The sequence below is a fragment of the Elgaria multicarinata genome, chromosome 7 (genome assembly GCF_023053635.1).
Source record: "Elgaria multicarinata webbii isolate HBS135686 ecotype San Diego chromosome 7, rElgMul1.1.pri, whole genome shotgun sequence".
Classification (NCBI taxonomy): Eukaryota; Metazoa; Chordata; class Lepidosauria; order Squamata; family Anguidae; genus Elgaria; species Elgaria multicarinata.
The window spans coordinates 34,630,620-34,655,115 of NC_086177.1; the positions used below are offsets into that span (position 1 = coordinate 34,630,620).

At 44.0% G+C, this 24,496-nt stretch overlaps 2 protein-coding genes across 2 annotated transcripts in view; one reads left to right on the forward strand and one right to left on the reverse strand.

The window, feature by feature from the left end:
• Positions 1 to 10,577, reverse strand: part of NEDD9 (neural precursor cell expressed, developmentally down-regulated 9) — a 70,278-nt gene extending 59,701 nt beyond the window's left edge. The window contains exon 1 of the mRNA XM_063130387.1: positions 10,389 to 10,577. Within this exon, the coding sequence (XP_062986457.1) occupies positions 10,389 to 10,400 (12 nt within the window). The 5' untranslated portion in view covers positions 10,401 to 10,577. The remainder of the gene's footprint in view (positions 1 to 10,388) is intronic.
• Positions 1 to 24,496, forward strand: part of SMIM13 (small integral membrane protein 13) — a 312,816-nt gene that overhangs the window by 93,030 nt on the left and 195,290 nt on the right. The window lies entirely within an intron of this gene.

A 24,496-nucleotide genomic window follows, 5' to 3' on the forward strand; every position in this document is an offset into this window, starting at 1 on the left:
ACCCAAGGATGAAACAATGCTGAGGCCTGCAAGTGCAAACTGTGTTTTAAGAAACTAGAATATATATATGCAAGCAGCCGGCTAAAAATGGAGAATCTGTTAGGTACAGGGTCATAGATCAATCCAGCGTTTCCCAAACTGCTGCCCTCCAGATGTTTTTGCCTACAACTCCCCAAGATTGGGGAAGGCTGGCTTAGAGTGGCAGAGGTACATATTATTTTGCCTACCGAGGGTCCCAGGGTTCCCCCTCCCTTGCATCTCCATTTAAAAAGCTCCCAGGTGGCAGAGGAAAGCCGCCCCATGAGAGATCCAAGAGCTGCTGTCACTCACCGCAGGCAGTTCTGGGCTAGATGGGCAAAAAAAAGACAAAAAAAAAGAAAAAAGACAGCTACGTAGCTGGTCACCACCTCCCTTTCTTATCTTCGGCAGGTTAAATATTAACTTGCACAATGCAACACTTCAGAAACCTTCCTTAGCATCTCGCCACATTCCAAAGCACGGCCAAGGAGAATGACTTGATTTCGCAGACCTCAACGTACAAAAATTCTAAATCCCAGCCCCTCCATATGGTTCTGATGAGCCAGCTAACTAAGAGCCAGCTCACACAAGTCAGCACCGACTGCATGCTGATCTATGGCAGCCTTTCCCAACCTGACACCCTCCATATGTGTTGGACTGCAAAGCTGGGGGATTCTGGGAGAGGTTGTCCAACGCATCTGGAGAGCACCAGAGTGGAAAGGACTAATGTATGGGCACCTGTATTGCCCACATTTTTATAACTTGGAATACACTGGTTAAGTTATGGAAGGAAAGGACTTTCTTTGTCCTACCATACATCACTTCTTGTGGTGGTGTCTCGGCTAGGTCACGAGATGAGGCTAGGAGAAGGCTCTGCTACTTTTTTATGGCTAAAGGAGGAGACCCCACACAGGACATTCTTCAACCCCACTTAATAAGCTGTACCTGTCAACAATCCCTCTTCTACACAAGTGATGGGCAGAAAGTAAATCTCCAGCTGTTTTAGACTTCAACCCCCAACATTCCTGACCATTTGCCACGATGGCAAATGGGAGTTGAAGTCCAAAGCAGTTGGAGGTCTACCTTTTGGTCACCCTTGTTCTGCACAACTATAAAAAAATACAGGAGCCATGTCCACTTTTGTACCTGGTTGGGGTAAGAGGCCTGCAGCTCTCCAGATCTTGTTGGACTTCAAACCCCTGTCAACATGGCCAATATTCCAGAATAATGGGAGCTGTAGTTCAACAACATCTGGAGGGCCACAAGTTCATTTCCTTACCATCTCTTCTCCACCCCTGCTTTTGTCCATCATTACTTCCTCTTTCTTCCCAGAGGGGAAAGAGGAAGTAAACAAAGATCACATGGCCCATTCAGGGGCAGTTTTTATCGCGCCACTTTTCCTGTATACAGGAGGTGCAGCGCATTCCGCTTTTTGTTTTTGTTTTTTTAATGGATTAAAAGGGGTCTATTTTGCTATGGAAAAACTAGCGGAAGGAGCAGGAGGCGCACGGGAGGCGGACATCATCATCTAAAGGATGCGTACACATCCATAAGTGGACAGTAGCGAGCGTGCAATAAAATGCTTCTCTGATGAACCTTCTGGAGTAGATATTGACTACTAATGGAGCGTTTCTTTTTGACAACAGAACACCCTTTTATCTTTCTGTCCTGGACTTGGAACATACTACCGGCTTAACATGCTCCGCTTGACCTGCCATGACTTATGAGAGCAAATGGCAACAGATGAGCAGCCAATTTTTATATGTCAGATTCGAGGGAGCTTGAGAACAATAATTCTCCCCACCCCCACCTTTGACTTAGAGTGGTTCAGCAGGACAAAGTTACAGAGCTTCTGCTGTAAATGAATATCCGGCACTTCATAAACAGCATGGCACTCACGCGGTTGGTTGTAAAGTCATTAGTCCTAAAGACGTCTGCATACATAAGCCTTTTTCCTGCTTCCCCCTGAAGGCCCGTTTATAATACGCTGGCAAAGAGCACGCTGGAAGCTTGTAGTGTGGGGGTGTTAATTACCATTACAGGGTTACCACTTCAAGGCCCTTAAAAAACACCCCTCCAAAGCTTGGGAGTCATTTCAAAAACCAACTTTCATTATCTACTAACACCTTTCAAACATAAGCTAATCCGTGTGCTCATACTCCCTCTCTCTGGAAGGGCATAAAAAGAAAGGACTCACTGAGTCATTTTCCAAATGAAAGATATGAGGTAATATATTATTCCAGTTTTTTTTTTAAAAAAAACAGGGATTGGATTCAGATTTAGTTGTGCTCAGAGTAGACCCCTTGAAATCAATTGGACAAGTCAGTCTACTCATTGGTGTCAATGAGTGTACTCGAAGTATGACTAGGATACCTGGGATCAGGATACCTAAGAGAGTGCCTTCTCCCTTACCAATCTGCCCAGTCACTGAAGGCTTGTTCCTGGTGATTCCACATGGACCTATGGTCTGACTGGAGTTCACTAGGAGAAGAGCCTTCAGTGTAGTGGCCCCCTTCCTGAGGAATTCCATGCCTTTGGAGGTCAGACAGGTGCCAACGTTGTATTGCTTCCAGCGTCTGCTGAAAACAATGTTGTCTCAGGAAGCTTCCCCTGAATGACCAGCAGCAGTTTTATCAGAACTTTGTCCTTTTAAAAATGTAATTTTTAATATGGTGTGTTTATTGTGTTTTATTCTATTTGTTGTTCACTGCTCCGAAATCTTTGGATGGGGAGCGGTACATAAATATTGCAAATAAACAAATAAAATAAATCTGCATCCAGCCGAGCAACAAGAACCCTGCAATTACTACCTGTTGTTTGCAATTTCATTTCTATAATCAAACCTCACGTCTACTACTTGGGTTTAATTGACCTTTGTTGCCATAAGACGAACCATGCCTCTTAGGGTGCTGTACCCTACGGCATTTCTGAAGGCCAGGTTGCTGGCAGAATATGGTTAGTCATTATACTCTCCACGCCCCATGGAGTCATGCCAATCTTCCAAGGCAAAAGTGATGTTGTTCTACTGTGCCATTCTTTTAGAAGAAATGCGATCTCTCTGGGAAAGTGGCCTTGTGGTCATTTTGTTTAAACTGCGAAGCAGCTCTGGTCAGGGATGTGGGGGGGCACGCCCAAAGCTGGCCCTCAAAAACAGCTCTCCTCATCCCGTTTGCCATCATTACAAATTCATGCACAGGCTGCCCAAGCGCAAAAGGCTCTCTACCTCAATACCTTCCTCTCTGGTCAGACGCATCTAGCTACTCCCCATTCTGGTGGCAGCGGCTGGTTCTTGGAATGTGGAGCTCGGAGCCACTTCCCAAGTTACAATTTTCCATCTGGGGATTGCTCCCACAAGTCACTCCCATAAGAAAAATTATAGGAGGGATAAAGATTTCTAGGCCAGTGCCTGGGCATGTCGGACTTTGGCATGCAGAGGACATAAGAAAAGGCTTACAAAAGCACACTGGTAATTCTTGCCCTATGCTTCTAATGAAGTGGACTCTAGGCCGGCCTTCTCCAACCTGATGGGGCCCCCCGGATGTTTTGGACCACAATCCTCAGCGTTCCTGACTATGGCCCATGCAGGCTGGGGATATTGGGAGTTGAAATCCAAAACCTCCAGAGGGCAGCATGTTGAAGAAGGCTGTCTTATGCCATAATGAATGGGTGACATCTTTAAGGTGCAACGAGATTCCTGGCCGTTTTTGTGGCAACAGGCTATCAAGGTTCGTCCCCTAGTGGAAATCTTTCCTACTAGTGTAAAGCCCATGTTGCGCCTTTCCCACTTTTTTGCCTCTCAGTCCCCTCACCACAGAGGGCTCACGTCCAATGAACATTTGGTTCATGCATAGTGAATCCCCCTTCCAAAATTTATATCTGGCATGGCCCTGTCCCCTCCCTTGCCTGCCCCGGTTGGCTGCTTTCATCCCCTTCCTCCTCCCCACTTGCAGTGACAGCCTACCGCACAGCTGGGCTGAGGTCCACCTTCATGCCACACTGATGGGCCAAGCAGGGCTGGTCTGCCATCCCACTGGTGGAGGGGCTGCCTTGCCTGTTTGGCACGGAGGAAATTAATTGTTATTAAAGCTTGAGCTTTGAACTTTTTTAACGTTTCAAAATTTTCTGCATATCTACACCACTCAAGCGTCAGTTTAAAACAAAAATGAGCAAATTTGGTCCAGTAGATCTCTAGTAATAAGCCTTACACTGCCGTATTCTTATATAAAATGCTAGTTATTTCCATGGGAGGGACTTCGGGGAACCCACTTGCTGCAAATGAAGCTCAAATGCGTTAAGCGGCCCTTGACAAGGCCATCACTGTAGAGGCCTGTAGTTCTGTTGCACGACAGAGTGACTAGGAAAACTGCCCCCATGAAAACCATCCTTGTGGTATCAATCCTTGTTGCACGTTACAACTGAATTGGGGAACCCACATCCTGTAGCCCGATTTCATGGGGCTTGCAGCCAATTGGTTGCCTCCATCCTTTCGGCCTTGCGGTATGTGTTGTGTTGCGCCTGGGCTCTCTCACCCGCAGTCAATCAACATGGGGCGCCTTCAAAAGTTGGCACACAAAAATGTGCACTTCCCAAGAGAGCCTTCTATGCGCCAGGCTGTCAGAGGCACAGAGACAACCCTCTGCCATCTTCCTACAGTTGCCCTAAAGCTTGTGGGTACCTAAACCTCTGCTAAATTATATGTGAAGCGCAATTTATGTGAATTGGGTGAAGGAGTGTGATACCGTAGATTACCAGTTCACATGTCAACTGTTGTAATGCACATCTATTAAGAACAGCCTGACATAGTTAGATCAAAAGTCCATCTACCCCAGTGTCTTTTAATAGCAGCCAGTTAGACACTTTGTTATTAATAAGACAACATGTAGAGGTTTGTTCAAATAATGAGCATTTAAGGGCTCAATCCTATGCATCTTTAGACAGAAAAATGTCCAACAGCTCCCAACGTTTCCCAACCAGTGAAGTCACACATTCAGTGAAGATCCAGGAGTTTTATAAATTCAGGGGGACTGTTAGAAGATGCATCTATTTATAACTTCCAAAAATACAAGTCTGCTGACTAACTAGTGGGATGTATTAAAAATGAATTTATGCCTGGAGATAGGACCTTGAGTTCAGTGACTTGATCCAGGCCAACTTGAGAGCTTCATATCTGAGCAAGACTTTGAACTCCTACATCCAAACCAACAGCGTATTCATTAGAACACAAACAAAACAAAACAAAATGTTAGAACACAAAAAGTACTTCGGCTTGATTGGTCGGCTTGCTTCGAAAAAAAGCTGTAGAAGAAGTTCAAATTGCCTGAACTTTGAGAAATCGTTATAGGGGCAAGCAATTCACTTTAGACTAGTGTCGTTGAAGTCAATAGAATTACTCCAGAGCAAGTGATTTGTGGACTTCAGCTTAAGAATGTTAGCCATGGCTAAATAGTTTAAATAAATACTTCAGACTTACTAAGAAATGTAAACACACTAGACTGTCAGAAAGGTTTTATGGAAGCCAAAAACCTTCTGTCTTTTACGGTTCTTTTTCCCTTTGTCTAGGCTGTTCCATTCTAGAATTACATAATGACCTTCTGAACCACAAATTTTAAATCTAACTCAATACGGAGAAAGAGCATTGCAAAGCATGGAAGATTTCTGCTGACTGAAATAACTCATCTCACATACCTTCAATGTTTTGGAGTAGACGACGTATGAAAAAGGATCATTGCTTTCGGCAGTGTGGGAAGGAGGAGGATAACCAGAAACGTCAAGGTGCTTTCTAACCACAGAAGGATTGTTTTGCAATCAAAGCAGACTGCCCCATACCCAACAGAAGCCAATGGCAAAATGCCCCTCGGTTTGAATAATTTCATAGAATCATAGAGTAGTAGAGTTGGAAGGGGCCTATAAGGCCATCAAGTCCAACACCCTGCTCAATGCAGGAATCCACCTTAAAGCAAGCCTGACAGATGGCTGTCCAGCTGCCTCTTGAATTCCTATTGTGTGGGAGAACCCACGACCTCCCTAGGTAATTGGTTCAATTGTTGTACTGCTCTAACAGTCAGGAAGTTTTTCCTGATGTCCAGCTGGAATCTGGCTTCCTGTAACTTGAGCTCATTATTCTGTGTCCTGCACCCTGGGAGGATCACGAAGAGATCCTGGCCCTCCTCTGTGTGACAACCTTTCAAGTATTTGAAGAGTGCTATCCTGTCTCCCCTCAATCTTCTCTTCTCAAGGCTAAACATGCCCAGTTCTTTCAGTCTGTCCTCATAGGGCTTTGTTTCTAGACCCCTGATCATCCTCACTGCCCTTCTCTGAACCCCCTCCAGTTTGTCTATATCCTTCTTGAAATGTGGTGCCCAGAACTGGACACAATGCTCAAGATGAGGACTAAGCAGTGCCGAATAGACGGAAACCAGTACCTCACGCAATTTGGAAGACTGGCTGCCCTCTCCTCTGAGCCTGGCACTTTGGTGTGAGAGTGTAGCTCTCTGAGCTTGCAGTCTGCTTTGGAGATATTACAAATGCCTCCAAAGCACAGCACCAAGTATAGACACGTGACTAAGCCTCTAACCTTGTGGTGCAATTCACAGGCCCTCAGAAAGCCTCCAAAGTTCAAGGAGGAACCTGAGATCAACCCACCCTCTTGGCTGAGTTTGTGAGCATCTTCAAAGAGCAGCACACGTCTTTGCCTGCCAGAGGACTTGAAGGAAGGGCACGTTTGTTGGCAAACACAAAAAACAGCCAACACTTTTCTTCTAATATCTGTTGGCAGCCAACATTTATGAAGGCCAGAGTCAACTGAAACCCCCAGCTTTCCTGACCATTGGTCATGCTGGCTGGGGCTGATGGGAGGTGAGGTCCAAAACATCTGGAGGGCACCAGGTTGTGGAAAGCTGATCTAGAACCTGCCACATCTCAGCAAAGTCCCCACTGCTGAAAACACATCTGTCCTCTCCAAGTTCATGGTGATAAGAGCAGGAGGGAGAAGTGCTCACCTCTCCATTTGGGATCTGTCCCGAGCCAGCTCCAGGTTTGAGGGGGCCTTGGGCACATCTAGTGAATGCCTTCATCTGTCAGTGGACCTTTGTGGACTTACATGGTTGTAGTAGCAGCAGAACTCCAAGCAGGGCTAAGCAACTGGAACTAGCTACCCTTTAAAATTTCCCATGCTAGGTCAGAGGCTTGATGGGAAGTTAAAATGGCGTCAAGATCCAGCCACTTGATGCTGCTTGGAGTGCCAAAACAGAGGCAGAGGAACAATGGGCAGCTATCAGTGGACCCTGGTAGCTGCCCAAGGATGCCAGGCTCTGGTGCTGGCCTTGAAGCTGGTTCCAGAGCAAAAGTGTGAGGGCCCTCTGTGGGAATATTGGCCGAGACCATCCCCCTAACCTGGAGTTAGCACTCTCAGAAAGATTGCAGAGAAAGAGCTGGTGTGAACATTAACCCAAGCACATGGATATTTTTAGTAGTCTTTCAAGAGCTTTTATTACAGCTTGCATGTAATCTTAACTTGGGGTCATTATTACCGATTTCTGGATCTAAATTCCACTACAGCTTGCGGGCTTCTGAACATTCTGACACGGTGCATGTATATTATTACAGTTAAGAATGTGTGTACCTCTAGGCATGAATTATCATTATTATAATTTCTTACTCTATTTGTTGCTGCATTACCAGATGCTATAATCATAGGTTGGAGCAGGCACTGAATGACATATTGTACAAACATATAATAAAAGATCATTTGCGGCGAAAATCAACTCGCAGTATTATGAAGTGTTACAAACTTCAGCTTGTAAGGAAAAGAGTTTTTCAAAACACTTTTGGTTTCATATTGACCTTGACAGGTTTCCTTTCCCTTGGCAGGAGAATAAATTTTCCTTTCCTCCCCATTTTTGAGTCCAACAAAACATGATTGTAATAGATGAATTTGCTAATCGAATGCCCCAGGGGTATGCCTGTACCCTCCACACATATTTTTAATCAGCGTATAGTTATGACTGACTGCAAGGAGACAGAGGAGGAGGGAGGAAGAGAATGGTGGGTTTTGTTACCAAATATAGATTCATCTTTTTTGCTGAAACCTGTTTAAAAGTACTGTGTCCAATATTAACAGTGCAATTCTAAACATGTTTACTCATAAGTAAGTCCAACTTACTTATATTTACTCCCTTCTATTTGTACACAGGATTACAGTTTAACAGCACAATCCTCTTCATGTCAACTCAGAAGTAAATCCTAACGAGCTCCATTGGACCTACTCCCAGGTAAGTCTAGACAGGAAGCCCCACTGAACGCAATGAAATTTACTTCTGAGTAGACCTGTATAGGATTGCATTGTACACAAGTTTTTACATGATTAGAATAAAAGTTAGAAAGAATGCAATCTGAGAAGACGGAAAATAACCATATTCAAGAGAAGAGATTTCTGTGACTGAAATATGCAGGCTTTTGGCTACACATTATCACACATTAAGTGACAGTGTGAGCTCCTCACTAAAAGTACAGCTGTATGATTTTATATGTAATCTATATCACATTTGTAGCCCACCCTTCCTCCAATGAGTTCAGGATAGAATACATGAAGATGATCCCTTCTTTTCACAATAATGCTGGAAGCAACTAGATAGACAGGAGCTGGCAAATATTCCACAAGTCATTCAGTGTGCTTAATGGTCAAGTAGGAGGACTTTAAACCCTGGCCTCCCTAGGCAGTCCTCTCTATTCACTACAACACACTGGGTCTTTAAAACTGCCCTACTTAAAAGAGCCAAAATATTCTATATCTTATTAAAGCAATGCGAAAGGGTCAGGGGAGGAAATCATTTCAGATCATCTGCAGAGATTTACAGGTAAAATGGGGGGAAATCTTAGCTCCATTCAAGTCAACAGCTCAACATCCTCTTGACATCCCAACAATTTTCTATCCAACAGACATGGTCCCAATCACATTACGTAAACTTTCTGAAGGAAGGAAGGAAAGTCTGTCTTGCCATGAGTGCAAGTACTTCAAGGTTATACTAAAAGCCACATTTTGGTCTCCTTCCATTAGTGACATTCCCTTTCAGAATTTAGTGTAAGCCAGCCTTCCCAACCTGGCACCATCCAGGTGTGTCAGACTACAACACCCATGATCCCCAGCCAGCAGTAGTTATGCTGGTTGGGGATAATGGGAGTTGTAGTCAAACACATCTGGATGGTGCCATTTTATGAATTTCTGAATACCTCCTTTTTAAAGCCATACATTCATATTTATTCATTTATCAACAGATTTATTTATTTATTTATTAAATTTATATACCGCCCCATAGCTGAAGCTCTCTGGGAGGTTTACAAAAGTTAAAAACAGTAAATATTAAAAAGTATACAAAATTTTAAAACCATCAGAAACATAAAAACAACAGATTAACCCACAACAGCTACTACTATTTTTTAAATTAATTTACTATAATTATATCCTGCTTCTTAATCAAAAAGCTTGGGGGAGAGAAATAAGAGTTTTATTAAGTGTGGAACAAAATGTGTGTCATTTGTTTACCTAGAAGTCACAAACTTTGACAATGCCGGTTGTATCCATGTCTACTAAGTCCACTAGAGTTCCCAGGGAAGTGACTACCACCACCTACAGCCATGTGCTTGGGCTCAGGTTGCCTTTAGTGCCTGTCTTAAAAGGCAACCTTCCTCCGGAGTAATCGAACAGAAGCCGATGGGGTGACTCTACAAGTGGCTGGAGGGGGAGCACCTTGAACGGCCTCGAAAGTTGCAAGCGGATCCAGACATCGCGCTTGTCGGTAGCATCTCTCCGGGTCAGCTTTGGGGAGAGTCCCCAGTCTCCAAACAGTAGCAATCAGCGACACCCACTTCCCACCCTCCCACAGCCGTTGTAAAGCGTGGAGTAAAAACCATCTAGCAAGAAGACTGCAGCTGTCAAGCAAGAACTAAACTTCGCCCTTCGCTCGACTCGTCTGGCTCCCCCGCCCCACCCCCGCGGGCCCTGAAGCGTCTTCCCGTTCTGTGCCAAGGGGGAGACCCCGCACGCCTGCGACAGTCCTCTGACACTTCACTTTGGCTTGAAAGCGAACGCGGACTCCTGCAAAAACGTCCTTCCGCGCGCTCGCGCGCTCCCCTCGCTTCTTCCTACATCTTTCTCGAAGTTACCCCAGTAAACCCCCCCCCCCATGCAAGCTTAACAGCGCGATCCCAGCCATGTCTACTCAATCGCAGCCCTGAGTTCAACGGGACTGCGAAGACTGCAGCTTAAAGGTGTAAACCCGCGCGCATTTCCTGCCACAGAGTGGGGAGGAGACAAGGAAGAAGGCAGAAAACTTCTCTCTCCCCTCCGTTTCAAACCAAACTATTTCCTTTACCTTGTACTTCATCCTGGCAGGCTGGGTAGGAGATCCTCCTCTTTGCAAAATCAGTCCGAAGGCACTGACACCTCGCGGCTTTTATACTCCATCGGATCAGCGCCTCGACCGAAAAATAAAACAGCCTCCCCACACCCCGAGTTGCACCGAGCAGCAGCAGCAGCGCCGCCGCCAACCTCGCCAAGCGCAACTCCTCGCAGCCACCGCGGCGCTACTCTGAGCTCATGGTTGTTACTTGCTGCGGGCACAGCGCGGAGCTCATTTGCATAGCCCCTAGCGATTGGCTAAGGGAGCCCAGACGTACTGCGGCGAGGGGAGGGGGCGGTGACGGCGGCAGGCAACGCTCCTCCCCTTAGGAATGAACACCGAACGCCGCTCGCTTTGCTACCGCGCAGAGGGGAAAGAAAGCGCCCGAGAAAAAAGCCTTTCTCGAGATCGGCTCCTCGAAATCGGAGCGAGGCCCGACAAACAGTCCTGCCGTCGGGTGACCTGGAACCGGATTTGTTACTTAGCCTTTCACCTCTCGGGCTTTGCGCGAAGTGGACGTGTGGAACAAAGCGATTGCTTGTCGGTTCTTGTTAGGATCTTTGTTTCTGATTTTTAGAGCGCAATCCTATGCAAGTTTGGACAGGTAAAAGTCCTACAATTCCCAGCACGCCCCGGCTAGCATAGTTCAGATGGCCACATTCAGGGTGCAATCTTAAGTATGTTTGGACAGGTAAAAGTCCTACCATTCCCAGCACGCCGGGAATGGTAGGACTTTTACACGTCTAAACATGCCTAAGATTGCACCCTGAAAGTGGCCGCCTGAGCATCAGACGAACGCTACCCCCCTTTTAAAGGTTCCGTTCGCCTCTCCGAGAGAAATCCCCGCCCGATCATCTTTTTTTTTACATTTCTATACCGCCCAATAGCCGGAGCTCTCTGGGCGGTTCACATCTTTCACACTGAACGTAAAACTACTGCTCTTGTAATTGCTAAACAGTCAAAACAGTTACAGAATCGCAGGTGGGCTAATGCGAAATGCAAATGGAACAGCTCCCTCCAGAGAAGAGTGCTGCTTTTTGTCAGGTTTGTGGCATGATAAAAGCCCATGATAAAAGTCCTTGGTGGGCGGGGGTTGTGGGAACCACTTTTTGCTTGGAAAGAGGCTCCCACATGGCATGCATGGACGCTTCTGGCAACAGCACAACCGCTTTCAAGTGATGGCAGACTGTGGTCCCCAGAAGGTTCTGGGGCGGGGCGGGGGGGGGGGCGGCAATGCAGCCCTTCCAATATTGTCCATCCCTGTTGTAATGACAATGTTTCCTAAGCTTCTAACTGTTGAGGCACTCTGAACAAAAGTGGGAGATAATTTAGTTACTTGGTGCCCTCCAGATGTTTTGCACTACAACTCTCAGCATTCCTAGCAATCCCTGTTCAGATTACATATTGAGCCATAATGGTTAAGCATTTTGAGCTGTGTGATCCATGATCCGTATGTCATGTAAATCATTCCTAACCATGGTGGCTACACAACCATGGTTTAAATACCCTCATCAACCATTTGTTACAAAAGGGTTAGTGGCCTAACCATGGCTTAGCACATTGTCTGAACAGGACCATACTAGGAGTTGAAGTCCAAAACATATGGAGGGCATCCCTGTCAGAGAACATTGGTAATCTCACACTCCTCAAAGGAGCCCGCTCTGTATTTTCTGCATGATCCACAGTTTTGACTCTGCATCCTGATTGGAAGAGGCAAACAAGAAACAGTGACTCACACAGAGAACAAAGGGCAGCCTCCTCTGAGGGTGCCAAAACCTAGCCCTAGGGTCTATCTGGAGAATACGCCAAGCATTGGAACAGTTGCACAGATAAAATCCTAACCTGAACAGTAAATCTTTACATTCCTTCCTGTTAGGGAGAACCAGTAGCCAGCCTGGGTGGGTGGTGTCACTGTAGCGCCTGGGAATCCTTTATTGCTAGGGAGGTAGTGCAACTTGTAGCCCTGGTGGCTCATCACACAAAAAGTTGTGTACAGGAGTCCCCCTGATGCTAGGCTTACAGCTTCTGATAGAAGGTGAGTAACTTCTCTATGTCTCTGTACCAGGAATTACTGACTGTATACACAGTGCACAGATGTAGCAGAACTGCCCATTCCACTGGAGGCTGATCAGAAGGTGGCAGGTAAATCATCAGACCAGGAAATCATGCAGAGACAGAAGAAGTGGGCAGCCTCCTCTGTAGATGGGATGCTCTGCCCTCACCAGAGTCCCAAACTCCCGTCCATTGATTGAATGGATTAATTTCTCAGAGTAGGAGGGCAGCCCTTTGGCGACAGCACAATGTGTACCTCAGCGTGCAGATTAGGAATGGCTGCTGTTTGAAATGTTTTAAGCACTTGGAAAGTGCCATCATCTCAATCTTCCTTTCATTCCCATAATAACATTTAGAAGACCCTTAATCGTTAAGGTCATTTAGTTCTGAACAACATTGGACCAGGATACTTGAGGTCATGCCTTCTCCCTTGTCATTCCATCTGACCACTGAGGTCTTCTGCAGAGGCAATCCTGGTGGTCCGACATGGGTCAGAGATCCACTTAGAAACCACCAGGAGCAGGACGTTTAGTGTGGTGGCTCCTATCCTCTGGAATGCCCTTCCAGCTGAGATCAGGCATGCACTTACACTACTTTGTTTTCGGCATTTGCTGAAGTCTTTTCAGGCAAACGCTACTTGACTAATGACTAAATTCCAGCCATAGTTTTATTGGCATTTCTACTTTTATTATAAGTATTTTGTATTTTAATTCATTGTACACTGTTCCCATATTTCTCAATGTGGAGTGGTTTATATAATAATAATAATAATAATAATAATAATAATAATAATAAATCTTATGACTGCACTCATGGTGTTTTTGGCTGTATACACAACAGCTTCCCGTCATGTGTACATGGAATAATGTGTAGTGTGGCTGCGTTTCATTTTCTACACATGCAGTATATTAATTCTTTGTAGGAATTTTGCAACAGATGAAGTGGACCTCTGCAAACCTACATTTTGAGGATTTAACCACCCACCTTGCATATCTAATTGTGGTACAAGGGGAGCGGCTGTACCTCAGTGGTAGAGCAAACACTTTGCATGGAGAAAGTCCCATTTCAATCCCTGGCATCACAATACCAAGCTTCTTGGAAAAATAATTTGATCTGGTATAAGGTAGCTTCCTATGTGCCTAAATGTGTGATCCTATTGTGATGATCGTGAGCCTCCGAACTCAGGAGAGGCAGCCAGTGCGTTTCTTTCTGCGTTTGCTATGAGGGAAAGAGGTGGAGCTCCGATTCCAAACTCTGGGTTTGGAGTGCTGTCTCTGACTTCGGATCCAGGAATCAGAGCTATCCGGTGGCCCCTCAGGTGCTGTTCCCTCTGAAGTCTTGAAAACCCAAAAGACTAAATACATATTAGATGCCAACATGATATTATACATATTATCTGCATGGAAAGTTTTTGACTATGGTTGTAGATTAAAACTAAAGGCAAAACATATGCATACAATGTGACATCACAAAAGCAGGGGCTGCACAGCAGAGAAGTAAGCATGGTCTTTTGTAATCTGGAGAATTTAAATTTCCTGAGAGTGATGCCCGTTACATGGTATGGCTTGGGTAGTCTGAATAAAGGGGGCTTTTATTTTGTAAAAATAAGACCAACTTTAAATAAAATTGGGCAGAATTTAATTTAATCACGTACATGCTCATTCGAGTGATAGGTGTGCCTTTTTTGTGCCTTTTTCTGTACTGGTTTAGTTTTAGGGTCTCCTTATCCTCCCGGCCATGCCTTGCACCCTTAATTAATTCTCTCCCCTCCCAAGATGGCCTCCTAACACTCAGACCATTATCTTCAAAATCAAAACATCAAAGGTTCATTTTGCATGGGAAAAACTCCTTATTTTTATGTTGATTAGGTACTGGAGGACAAGGTGACTTAAAATGACCCAGATGCCTGGTGGTAGGAATGTTGGAGAAAGCCTGGATGGATTCAAATGACTTTGGATTTCTATGAATCTGACCTTGTGGACAGAGCAGTGGACTGGCTTTTTCACTTTGGTGGAAATTGGCTCTAATTCACATTAGTGCTAATGTGCATTAATTAATGTGGATTTCCACAGGTGTGCATTAGCGCTACTGCAACCTAGTGCTAATGCAAATTAATACAAATAGAATGAAATTCCACTTAAAAGAAAAAGAAAAAATGCATTCCATCCACGAGTGGATGACAGAGTAAAAGACGCCTGACAATCTGCAAGACACAAATGGAACAGATTTAACAAAAGCTGTACATCCTTACCTAAAGGTTGGCATTTTTTAAATGATGATCAAAGCGGAAAAGCCATCTAGGTTCACTTGGGGCCAAAGCAAGGATGAATCAAATGTGCAGTGTTATTGCCGTGCTTTAGAAATGGGCCTCTTTATTAGCGCTAGATGATTCCTGGCCAGACATTCACTATCTTGACTGGGAGGAACTCCAGCCAGACAAGATGAGTTAGACTAAAAAAAAACTCCAGTCTGAGTCTCAAAGCATTCCGCTGGTGAGAGCTCCACATTTGTTTCTTTTATTCTGACCAACTTGGACCTGCACCAGTGTTTCTAAGTCACAGATGGACTTGGATTGCTTCCAGCGGTCTAGAAATGAACAGTAATCTGTATTCTGTTACCAGGTTGCTCCACCAAGATTCCATCTCATTGCAGATATGGTTGGGCTTTTGATGACTCTGGAGAGGGAACCTGAATGTTTATTTTCTAATTTATTTATCAAAGACATTTGGACACCGCCTTCCACCCTAATGAACCCCCCCCCACCCCACCAGCAGTTTACAAAAACAATGGAGGCTGGTGGCTCCGATGTCAGTGGGGCGGTGATTACACTCCAGGTTCTCAGAACTCTAAAGGAGCTATCGAAAGTGCAGTCTTGGACAGGTCCTTTGGAGTTCTGATTGGCTCTGCCTGAAACCCAGAGCAGATTCACAGCCCCACTTGGAGCCACCAGCCTCCACTGTAAAAACAACACCTCTCATGATACACCGGAGTCCTGTTCTGCAGTGTTCCACTCATTCCTTGGAGCCCAATTGAAGAATGTGGTGTTGAGGGACTCCTGTCTATCCCATGGCTGAGGGATTGTGAGGAGCTACAGGGTTCCATCTCATCTTCTATGGTTCTTTAAGAGTTACAAGAAAATGGTCCCACTGGCCAATCCTATACATGCCAACTCAGAAGTAAGCCCCATTGAGTTCAATGGGACTTACACCTGGGCAAAGCAATCATGGCTGGGATGGGCAGGGTGAAATAGTGGACAAACTCCCACTTCCAAAGATTGGAGGCTGGAGGCCGGGGGCAGTTTTACTAGAGAATTCTCTGGCCGTTCTTTCCCCGCCACACATACCTTGTCCTAGTCTTCTTCACCATGATGAGATGTACTACTCTGGCATAAGCTTCCATGGACATTGTTGACTTCATTAGACGCATCTAACGAGGTGAACAGTGTCCACAAAAGCTTATGCCAGAATAAATGTGTTAGACTTTAAGGTGACACAAGACTCACTGTTTTTTCTGCAGCAGACTAAGACTTCCCCTCTGGACATTGCATTTTTATAATTATTTTTAAATTTGCCTCTACACATACAAATTAGGAGAAAAGACAGCAATTAGGAGAAAAGAGGAGAGTGAGGACAGTGGCCCAGCGCCACTAGCTGAACCACTGAAAATGGTTACAACAGATCTTTGACTATACATTTAGCGAAAAATGTATACGTCACTGGAATAATAAATATAATAAGTTCAGCTTGGAAGCCCACCATATTTAGAGGTCAAAATGTCAATCCCAACCATATTTAAAATATCACACTAGTCTCAGGGTTGTCTTTGATATATATATATATTACTTTCCTCTGGGGTAAAAGACTCCAGTTAAATACAATCACTTTTACGGGATCCACAATGTGACTGCGTTTCCCGAGACTCTAAAAATATCAGAAACTGGAAACAGTTTGAAAGAGACATTGGAGAATGTGAAACTATGATCCTTACACATTAATGACAGCGTAAAACAAACTCCATAAAGAGCATGTTTGTGGTTAATACAACTACTAAAGTTTTCTTAATGACCTTGTAGATGTTAATGGTTTTACAGCCTGATATTAAGTTACAGGTCCCTTTTGGAAAATTGACTCTCTCTGACTTAAGTGTTCAATAAAACTATGAACAAAAGGCTTTATACTTTGAGGTGAAGTGCCGTGTGTGTGTCTGTGTGTGGATGCCAGGACTGTATGGCCACACCTGCTTTTTTGGGCTATTTTGATTAAGCATACAGACAGACCCACAATCTTTGGAGGCCTGACAGCCTTGGATCCCTGAATTTGGGCCTCAGGAATCTAAAGCTTAGGAGCATGAACCCTCCACCCAAAGAAATGTCCCCCCTCCATGCTAAGGACCTTACACATCCTTCCTGACACAGCACACCTACCTTACACAGCCTTCCTGACACCACAGGCAACAAGATGGAGGACATGGTCTGAGAGGAGATGGAGTTGTAGGCTCCAAACCTGAGGCCTGCCTCTTTAAAAGTCTTCCACTCCTCAAAGAAGGGGTGGAGCCTAGAAAGGGAGATCTGGCCCTCCAGCAGAGAAGACTGTAGTCCAGCCCTAGCCTTTGCTGGAGCCAGTTGCTCATTTGGAGCTCTCCACAGTGCTGCAACCCCAGTCTGCTTTGCCCTATGCAAACAAACCCCATAGGCTGACTCGTAAGGACATAAGGAGCCATGCTGAATCAGTCCAAGGGTCCATCTAGTTCAGCCCTCCTTTCACACAGTGGCCAACTTGCTGTTGACCAGGAACCCACAAGTAGGACACCGGTACAGCAGCACCCTAGCACCCATGTTCCCCAGCAACTGAGGCTTACTGCTTCAGATACTGGAGGCAGCATATAGCCATCAAGACTAGTAGCCACTGACTCTTCTAAAAGTAAAACTGAAGGAGTAGGAGCTCAGCTCTGGGAAGATTGAGAAACTCAGGAACAGGATGAGTTCCTGTACTTCCTCCATATGACTCCTGGTTAAAGTAGTAAGATCAATCCTGCAACCCTTCCTTCTGGCTCATTGCATATTTGAATTGATAGAGCAAGAGTGGTGAACCTCAGGCCTGGGAGCCACAACCAGCCCTCCAGCGGTTCCCAGATGGCCACGCCTCTTTCCCTAGCCCCACCCCTTTTCCCAACTACCAATTGTTTGGTGCTTTCCCATCTTTGGTGCAGTATTTCCTCCATTCTAAAAGGTTGAAATGCCTTTCCTAAGGCTTAGGTACTGGCAGTATGGTGGCATGTGGGGGGTGGGGTTGTATGTTTGGCTCCACCCCCTTCACTTTCAGCCCTGGAATACAGCCCCTTAGAGTTTCTCCCCCACCCTCTCTCAGAACCAAGAATATATACATGCCCCAAATTGTGAGACCAGCCATGGCTGCGGTTCTAGTCTCAGCTTGGCCCACTCAGTCGCAAGCCAGAGTTCTTGGGAGCGAAAGGAAGAATCTCAGCTATGTGGGGAAGAGAGCAAGAGGAACGGAATGCAAGGATGTGGTGCACTCCGGTTTATTGCTTCTAATGACCCTTTAAAAGATTCTTTCATTTCTGAAACAAAGCCGAGTAGCAATCTTCTTCTGTGCTGAATGCTTGTTTCTTTTCAAGCTGCCCCACCCCGCCCCTCTTTGGCAGTGGCCACTTTAAAACATGGACACACTCCGGCAATATAAGGGAGAATCCCAACCCTCCCACTTGGGCCAAAAGCAAAGAAAGAGTAATACTTTTGCCCACAATAAAAACGGAACAATCCTACCCATGAGAGCACAATGCTTTCAGTCTTGTGAACGTGTGGCATTACTTTATTGACTCCTCAGTTGCAGGTATCTTTGAGGCAGCCAAAAGTATATTATTCTCCTTACTCCTTCCGCAGTCTGCACCCCCCCCCACCATAGCTTCCTGATTTCCTACATGCCCCACCCAAATAATTGGAGAGTCTGACTTTCAAAAAGTTTGAACAATGGCATTACTATGACAGAGTTCTCCTGGTGAACGACGCAGGAAAAGACTCAATAGTGTATTCAGGCTTTATTCAATGTCCCCCCACCCGCCCTTTCCCCCCCATTTTCTGAAAACACCCACAGGTTTTTTTTCTCTTTTAAAGCAAAAATTGTGAACACCCCCACACAAGAATAAATTAGAATCAGAATACTTGTTTGTTATATTTGTTAGTCTCCTCATGAAATACAATTCTCTAAGCAATGTACAAAATACAGAATAAAATTCAGATTAAAATAAAATGCAACAATTAACATGAAAGTATAAAACAAATACCAGTGCCAGTAAAATTAGGGTGCAATCCTATGCGTGTTTAGTCAGAAAGAAGTCCTACAACTCCCATCATTCCCCAGCCAGCCATGTGCCCTTAGCCACATAGAAGAGCTATAACCAATTCAGTAAAAGGTGAAAAACAGCCCATGCCCATCATCTGCGGGCCAGATGGCTCTGGAAACACATGGGCAGAGTGTGAGGTTTATAGTCATCACCATTTTGCCCCCAAATCTGATGCTCAGAGGTGTTCTGTTTATGAATGTGGAAACTCTATTTAGCGATCATGGCTAATAGCCATGGACAGAATTATCTGTCAGTGCCTGCCAAATGTCAGACACAGAACTTGTTTTCAGTGCTGTTTTTGCGCTCTGGAAGATGTACAATTAGCACATAATTAAAAAGAGAGAGAGAGAGAGAGATGCCCCTGAGCATGCAAAGACTTTCAGGCTATAAGGTATTCTTATGCAGACCTACTTCTCCAGAAGGTGAAGAGTTCCAGGAGTGCAACGCTTACTTGGGTTTGGGGCCTTTTGAAATGAAGTCATTGGAGTTTTATTGGCATCTGCAAATATTTTGCTTATTTACAAATGTACAGCTTTAAGCACTGAGATAGCCAAAGTCCACTACTCCCACATTAGATCACTAGGGAGCCAACCAGCATCACAAGATGCCTACAGATCCCCAAATCAGCTCTGCCTCATCATCAAAGCTTCATCTTTCCTCACATACTGAGATCTGGATGACCTCATTCTTCACCGAGAGAGGAGGGGGAAGGCTGCCTCCTTCCCTGACTGGTTTTACTATTCAGAACAGTCCCCAAATTATCCTGTATCAATTGGGGCTCTTTTTTGGGTGCTGCTGACCACAATGGTGTAATGGGTGGCTACCAGGGAAAGAGCCTTTTCTGTTCAGGTCCCTATGTGTGGAATGCCCTTCCCAGGGAGGTTTGCCTGGCAGCTTCACTGTATATTTTTAGACGTCTTGTTAAGACCTTCTTATTCCAGTAGGCATTTAATTTTTAATCTGTTGCTCTGATTATGAATTTAACTGCTGCTCTTTAATCTTTTTTATGTTAATGTTTTAATATTTTGGTATTTTCATTGTATTTATTGTTTTCTTTGTTATTTTAGTGTGGATTGGTGGGGGGGGTTATGATTGTAAACTATCCTGAAGGTTGGGTGGCATTTAAATTAAATAAGTAAATAAATAAAACAAATAAAGCAATTAGGTAATTATCTAGTTGGCATGGGAACATATTGCGTGTAACTTACCTAACGAAAGGATACGCCCAACCAGACATAGCCAGCCAGTTCGACCAACTTTAACAGGCCTTTGAGCCCTCTCTTGTCCAACCCCTAAACTCACAACCATATTCTGTCTTACAGAGAGATCTGGGTCCAAGTGCCTATTTCTCCCAACCCTTAGAAAGTCACCAATGTCCACTTGGGCATGGAACCATGAGAAACCAAAAGAACTGAATGGAAATCAAGGTCCAGATGTCAACAGTGAGCTCCATCACGTCAGCGATTTAGTACACTCTCGCCATACCTGGTGTGCAAATTTGCAGCACAATACTCACATGATGCCATGCCTGTCCTGCAGACACCCCACCTATTCACCAGCCTTTTCTGTCTTTTCCTAGAAGCCCTAAAGTCTGAATTATTTTCCTTTGTTGGGGGCATGTGCTGTGACAGGACCCTTGCTGTTAGCTTGAAAGGATTGCATCAGGTCCTGGCAGGGAAAAGCGATCTCTCCCAGCAGCTGGCTCCAAGCCTCAATATACCAAACCTTGCATCCCAGGCTCAAAAGCATTTTTTAAAATCGTACAATGCCTGAATCTCTAGAGAGACAGGATTGTACTCCCTCAATGCCCTCAAAAAGCCAGACTAAAGGGTTGTTCCATTTTTGCCAGGCAGAAAGGCGGTCTGGTTGAAGTACTCATCTGACAGGACCTGTCTTGTTAAAAGCAGGGGGGGCAAAGGGAAGGTGCAACCAATGAACTGGAGGGAGAAAGGGAAGGGCCGGGGTGGAATGGAAGAGCAAACAAGTGAAAGAGCATCGGAGGTAAAAAAACACGGAGGCAAAGCAGGAGAAAAAACTACGTGTGGTGGACCCCAGTGTGTCACCTTACTGCAGAGGTAATTCCATTTTGGAGAAGCTGTGGAAGGCTTCATTCCAGGGGTGGGAAGGGCCGAAATGCCAGTGCATTGTAGCTTAAAGCTCATATTGCTAGTAAGTAGTAACTAAACCTTAGGCAAGCATTTCAACCTGTAAGAATGGGAAGGAGGCTGCACACAAGCCAGGAGACCACCAAATGGTCAGTGGTTGCAGAAAGGGAGTGGAGCTAGGGGGAAAGGGCCCCAGAGAGCCAGGTTTGACCTCAGGTCTGAGGTTCCCCACCCCTGCCTTACTGAGACAATGATTTCCTCAATATCAGACAACAGACTGAAAATCCTCAAACCTTAGGGTGACCATATTTTGGAAACTGAAAAGGAGGACAACATGGTCGCCATGTTAAAATTACTTTTAAAAAATAATTTTAAAACCTCAAACTTTTTTTAAAAAATCCTAAAACTCAATGGATGGACAGATCCGTTTCAAACTTGGCATAGCTAAAGTCCTTGTTAAGAGCAATCATGGTGCCAAGTTTCATCTCTTTATCTTTAAAAATAACATTTTTTTAAAAAAAAGAAATTTAAATCCTCAAATTTTTTAAAAATCCTAAAAATCAATGGATGAACAGATCTGTTTCAAATTTGGTATGGCTAAAGCTCTACCTAAAAGGTATCATGGTGCCAACTTTCATCTCTTTATCTTTTAAAATGACGATTTTAAAAATAATAATTTTAAAACCTCAATTTTTAAAAAATTCCTAAAAAAATCAGTGGATGAACAGATCTGTTTCAAATTTGGTATGACTAAAGCCCTTCCTAAGAGCTACCATCGTGCCAAGTTTCATGTCTTTATCTTAAAAAATGACGGAGTTATAAGCATTTTTGTTAATTCCCATTAGAGCTGCTCTTTGGAGAAATCCAGATTCCCCCTCCCCTTCCCTTCCCCCTCCCCCTCCCAGATTTGTCATAAAAAATCTGGGCAAATGGTCACCCTACCAAACCTCCTTTAATCAGCTTGGTAGCCATTGGGCGTGTTGGAGAGGAAATGGAGGCTTCCCCCCACCCCCAGAGCCAATCAGATGCTCACTTTGACCTCCTGTTTCCAGGAAGCTGGCAGGAGAGAGCAACATCAATCTGCAGAGTAGAGTTCAAAAGCAGCCATTCAAATGTCAGGATGGGCCATGGCTCAGTAGTTGAGATCAAACTCCCACCATTGAAAACAACAGAATAACAGTCAACGTTAGAACAGAAATGTTGTTTCTTCATAATGGAAAGAATGGCTAAGGTACTCCTTATTTGTTTAGAAAATAATTTAATGTTGCAGGCTTGCACGCTTTGGGCTCTTTCCTGACACCTCAAGGTATTTAATGTGAATTATTGAAGCATGTCTGTATTTACATATTCTTGCTAGTCAGTGCATCTATGAAATCCTGGAATAATCTCCTTAAATATCAAATTGCATCCAGGCTGTGGCCCAAATATATATTTTTTAAAGTAAAATTTGATTAATTATAAGCACACACAAATTCTCCTAAATGCACAAACACACTCACAAGATTTTTTAAAAGTATCTCAGCAAAAAGTTATGTAAGTTTCTATTTTAAACTCATCTGGTCCTAATTTTCTAAATTTACTGCCTCAGAGCTAATGCCAAAGTGCTACATTTGATTTATGGAAATACTTTAGCACATTTTTCCATCATGATATTGTAGAAATGCATTTACAGCTCTCTCTCTCTCTCTCTCACACACACACACACACACACTTTCTCTGTTATTGTTAGGAAATATTATAATTTTTTTTTTAAAAAAAGAACACTTCATTATGAAATACCAAAAGACATACTGCTAAGAAGGAATCTAGTAAACAATGCAATGTATTTTAAGAGCATTCCACAAAGTTTACTAACTTTTTCTGTTGTTTTGAGCAAGTAGATCCATCTGGTAAATGGATATTGAAAATTGTGCCAAAACACTTTTTCAAGCGTAGGCTTTGCAGACAAATATTTAAGCGACAGCCTTGCTATGAAGTACCACTAACTTAAAGGAAGAAAAAGATATGAGCTCAAGTAATACTAAACCCCAGACATCACATAGAGGAAGAAGCTCAGAAAATATCCAATTAAATCATAGCTTAAAACCAGAATTCTAAAATACTGTGTTTTTTCTTAAAATGGATATGAAGAAAAGCCCAGATTCTAGTGTTCCATCCCAGAAAGCATTTAAACATTTGTAAAATGACAATGTAAAAAAAAATGTTTGGGAGAATTCAAGCTTTGGTAAGGGCAAACACAAAGGGTATGAACTTCTAAAACCCAAAAGAAGATCAGGAACTTTTTTAAAGTTTCTGAAAAATTTCACTAGGTGTGACAACTGTGGAGTAATCAGAATATGCTCTTCTGATAAGATTGTGAGCTGTTGCCATCTGGTTTAAAAGAAGATCTCCAGTCAAAGCAGCAGTTTAGGTAATGTTGAATTTTTTCCAGTATTCTTAAGTGACTGGAGATGGAGTGTAACAAAAATTGGACCAAAAACTGAAGAAAGCAGTGATAACAGCTTCCTCCTCAGGTGTCACCATCTGCCTTTCACTTACATCTTGGTCATTAGAAAGTCATTAAACTTAAATCTAAAACTGTTTGATCCTATACACCACTTCACTTGTCCATGAACCTTATTTTTAAAGATTGGAAACTGAGAGCATTAAATATGGTCCTTGGAGTTATGTCTAATTTCTACATAGTTATACTTAGGATATAATCACAAAGAAGGGCATCCCTGTACCACAGATTTAGGCTGGTTTAATAGTCATTCCATTGCCTCAAGGAGACCTGGGAAATGTAGTTCTGAGAGGAGTTAAGAATTTTGAACAGAAAATTCCTAGGGCCAAAACTGCATGTTACCTTAATCATGTTTTTAAAAAGTGTGTGTAATGCTGTCACTTTTATTCTGAAGGAAAAGCAGCTATGAGGTCCTGATCCAGCATCACCCTCTCAGGGACTTATTTCGCCACCCACCCCAACCTCGGCTACTACTTGCCCCTTTATAACTGTTATGGGTGGGGGGTGGAGTAGGGTCAGCAGGAAACTGGAGAGGCACACTGGATTGGATCAGCACCCACAGCACTGGATCAGCACCCACAAAAAGCATGATGAACATAATATATCATTTCACCTCCAGTTCTCTCAAATGAGAATTCGAGAGTCCATTTCCTTAGAGCAGTTCCTGAAAGTTTATGCTGCAATAAATGTGTATGGGCGGAATTCAGACTTGGTCAAACTTAAGAATAGACAATGGAACTTAAGTCACAGCTAACTTAATTTCCATTGATTTCAATGGGTCTACTCTAAGTATGACTAAGGCCAGATCTACACCAAGCAGGTTATATAACACTTTGAAAGCACTTCGAAAATGGTACATGGAATGTGTCCTTGGCCCCAACAGTTGTCAATACTGTTATAAGCCATTATATAGCGGTAGTGTAGATCCTGCCTATGTTTGGATCCAGTAAGGGTTATACAGCCGCTCCGGGAGCCTTTAAGCTGAGGTGCAGGATAAACATTTAAATTGGGTTGAGGGCTTTTAATGGGTTGAGGGTGAGGGTTTTAATGGAATTGTCTTA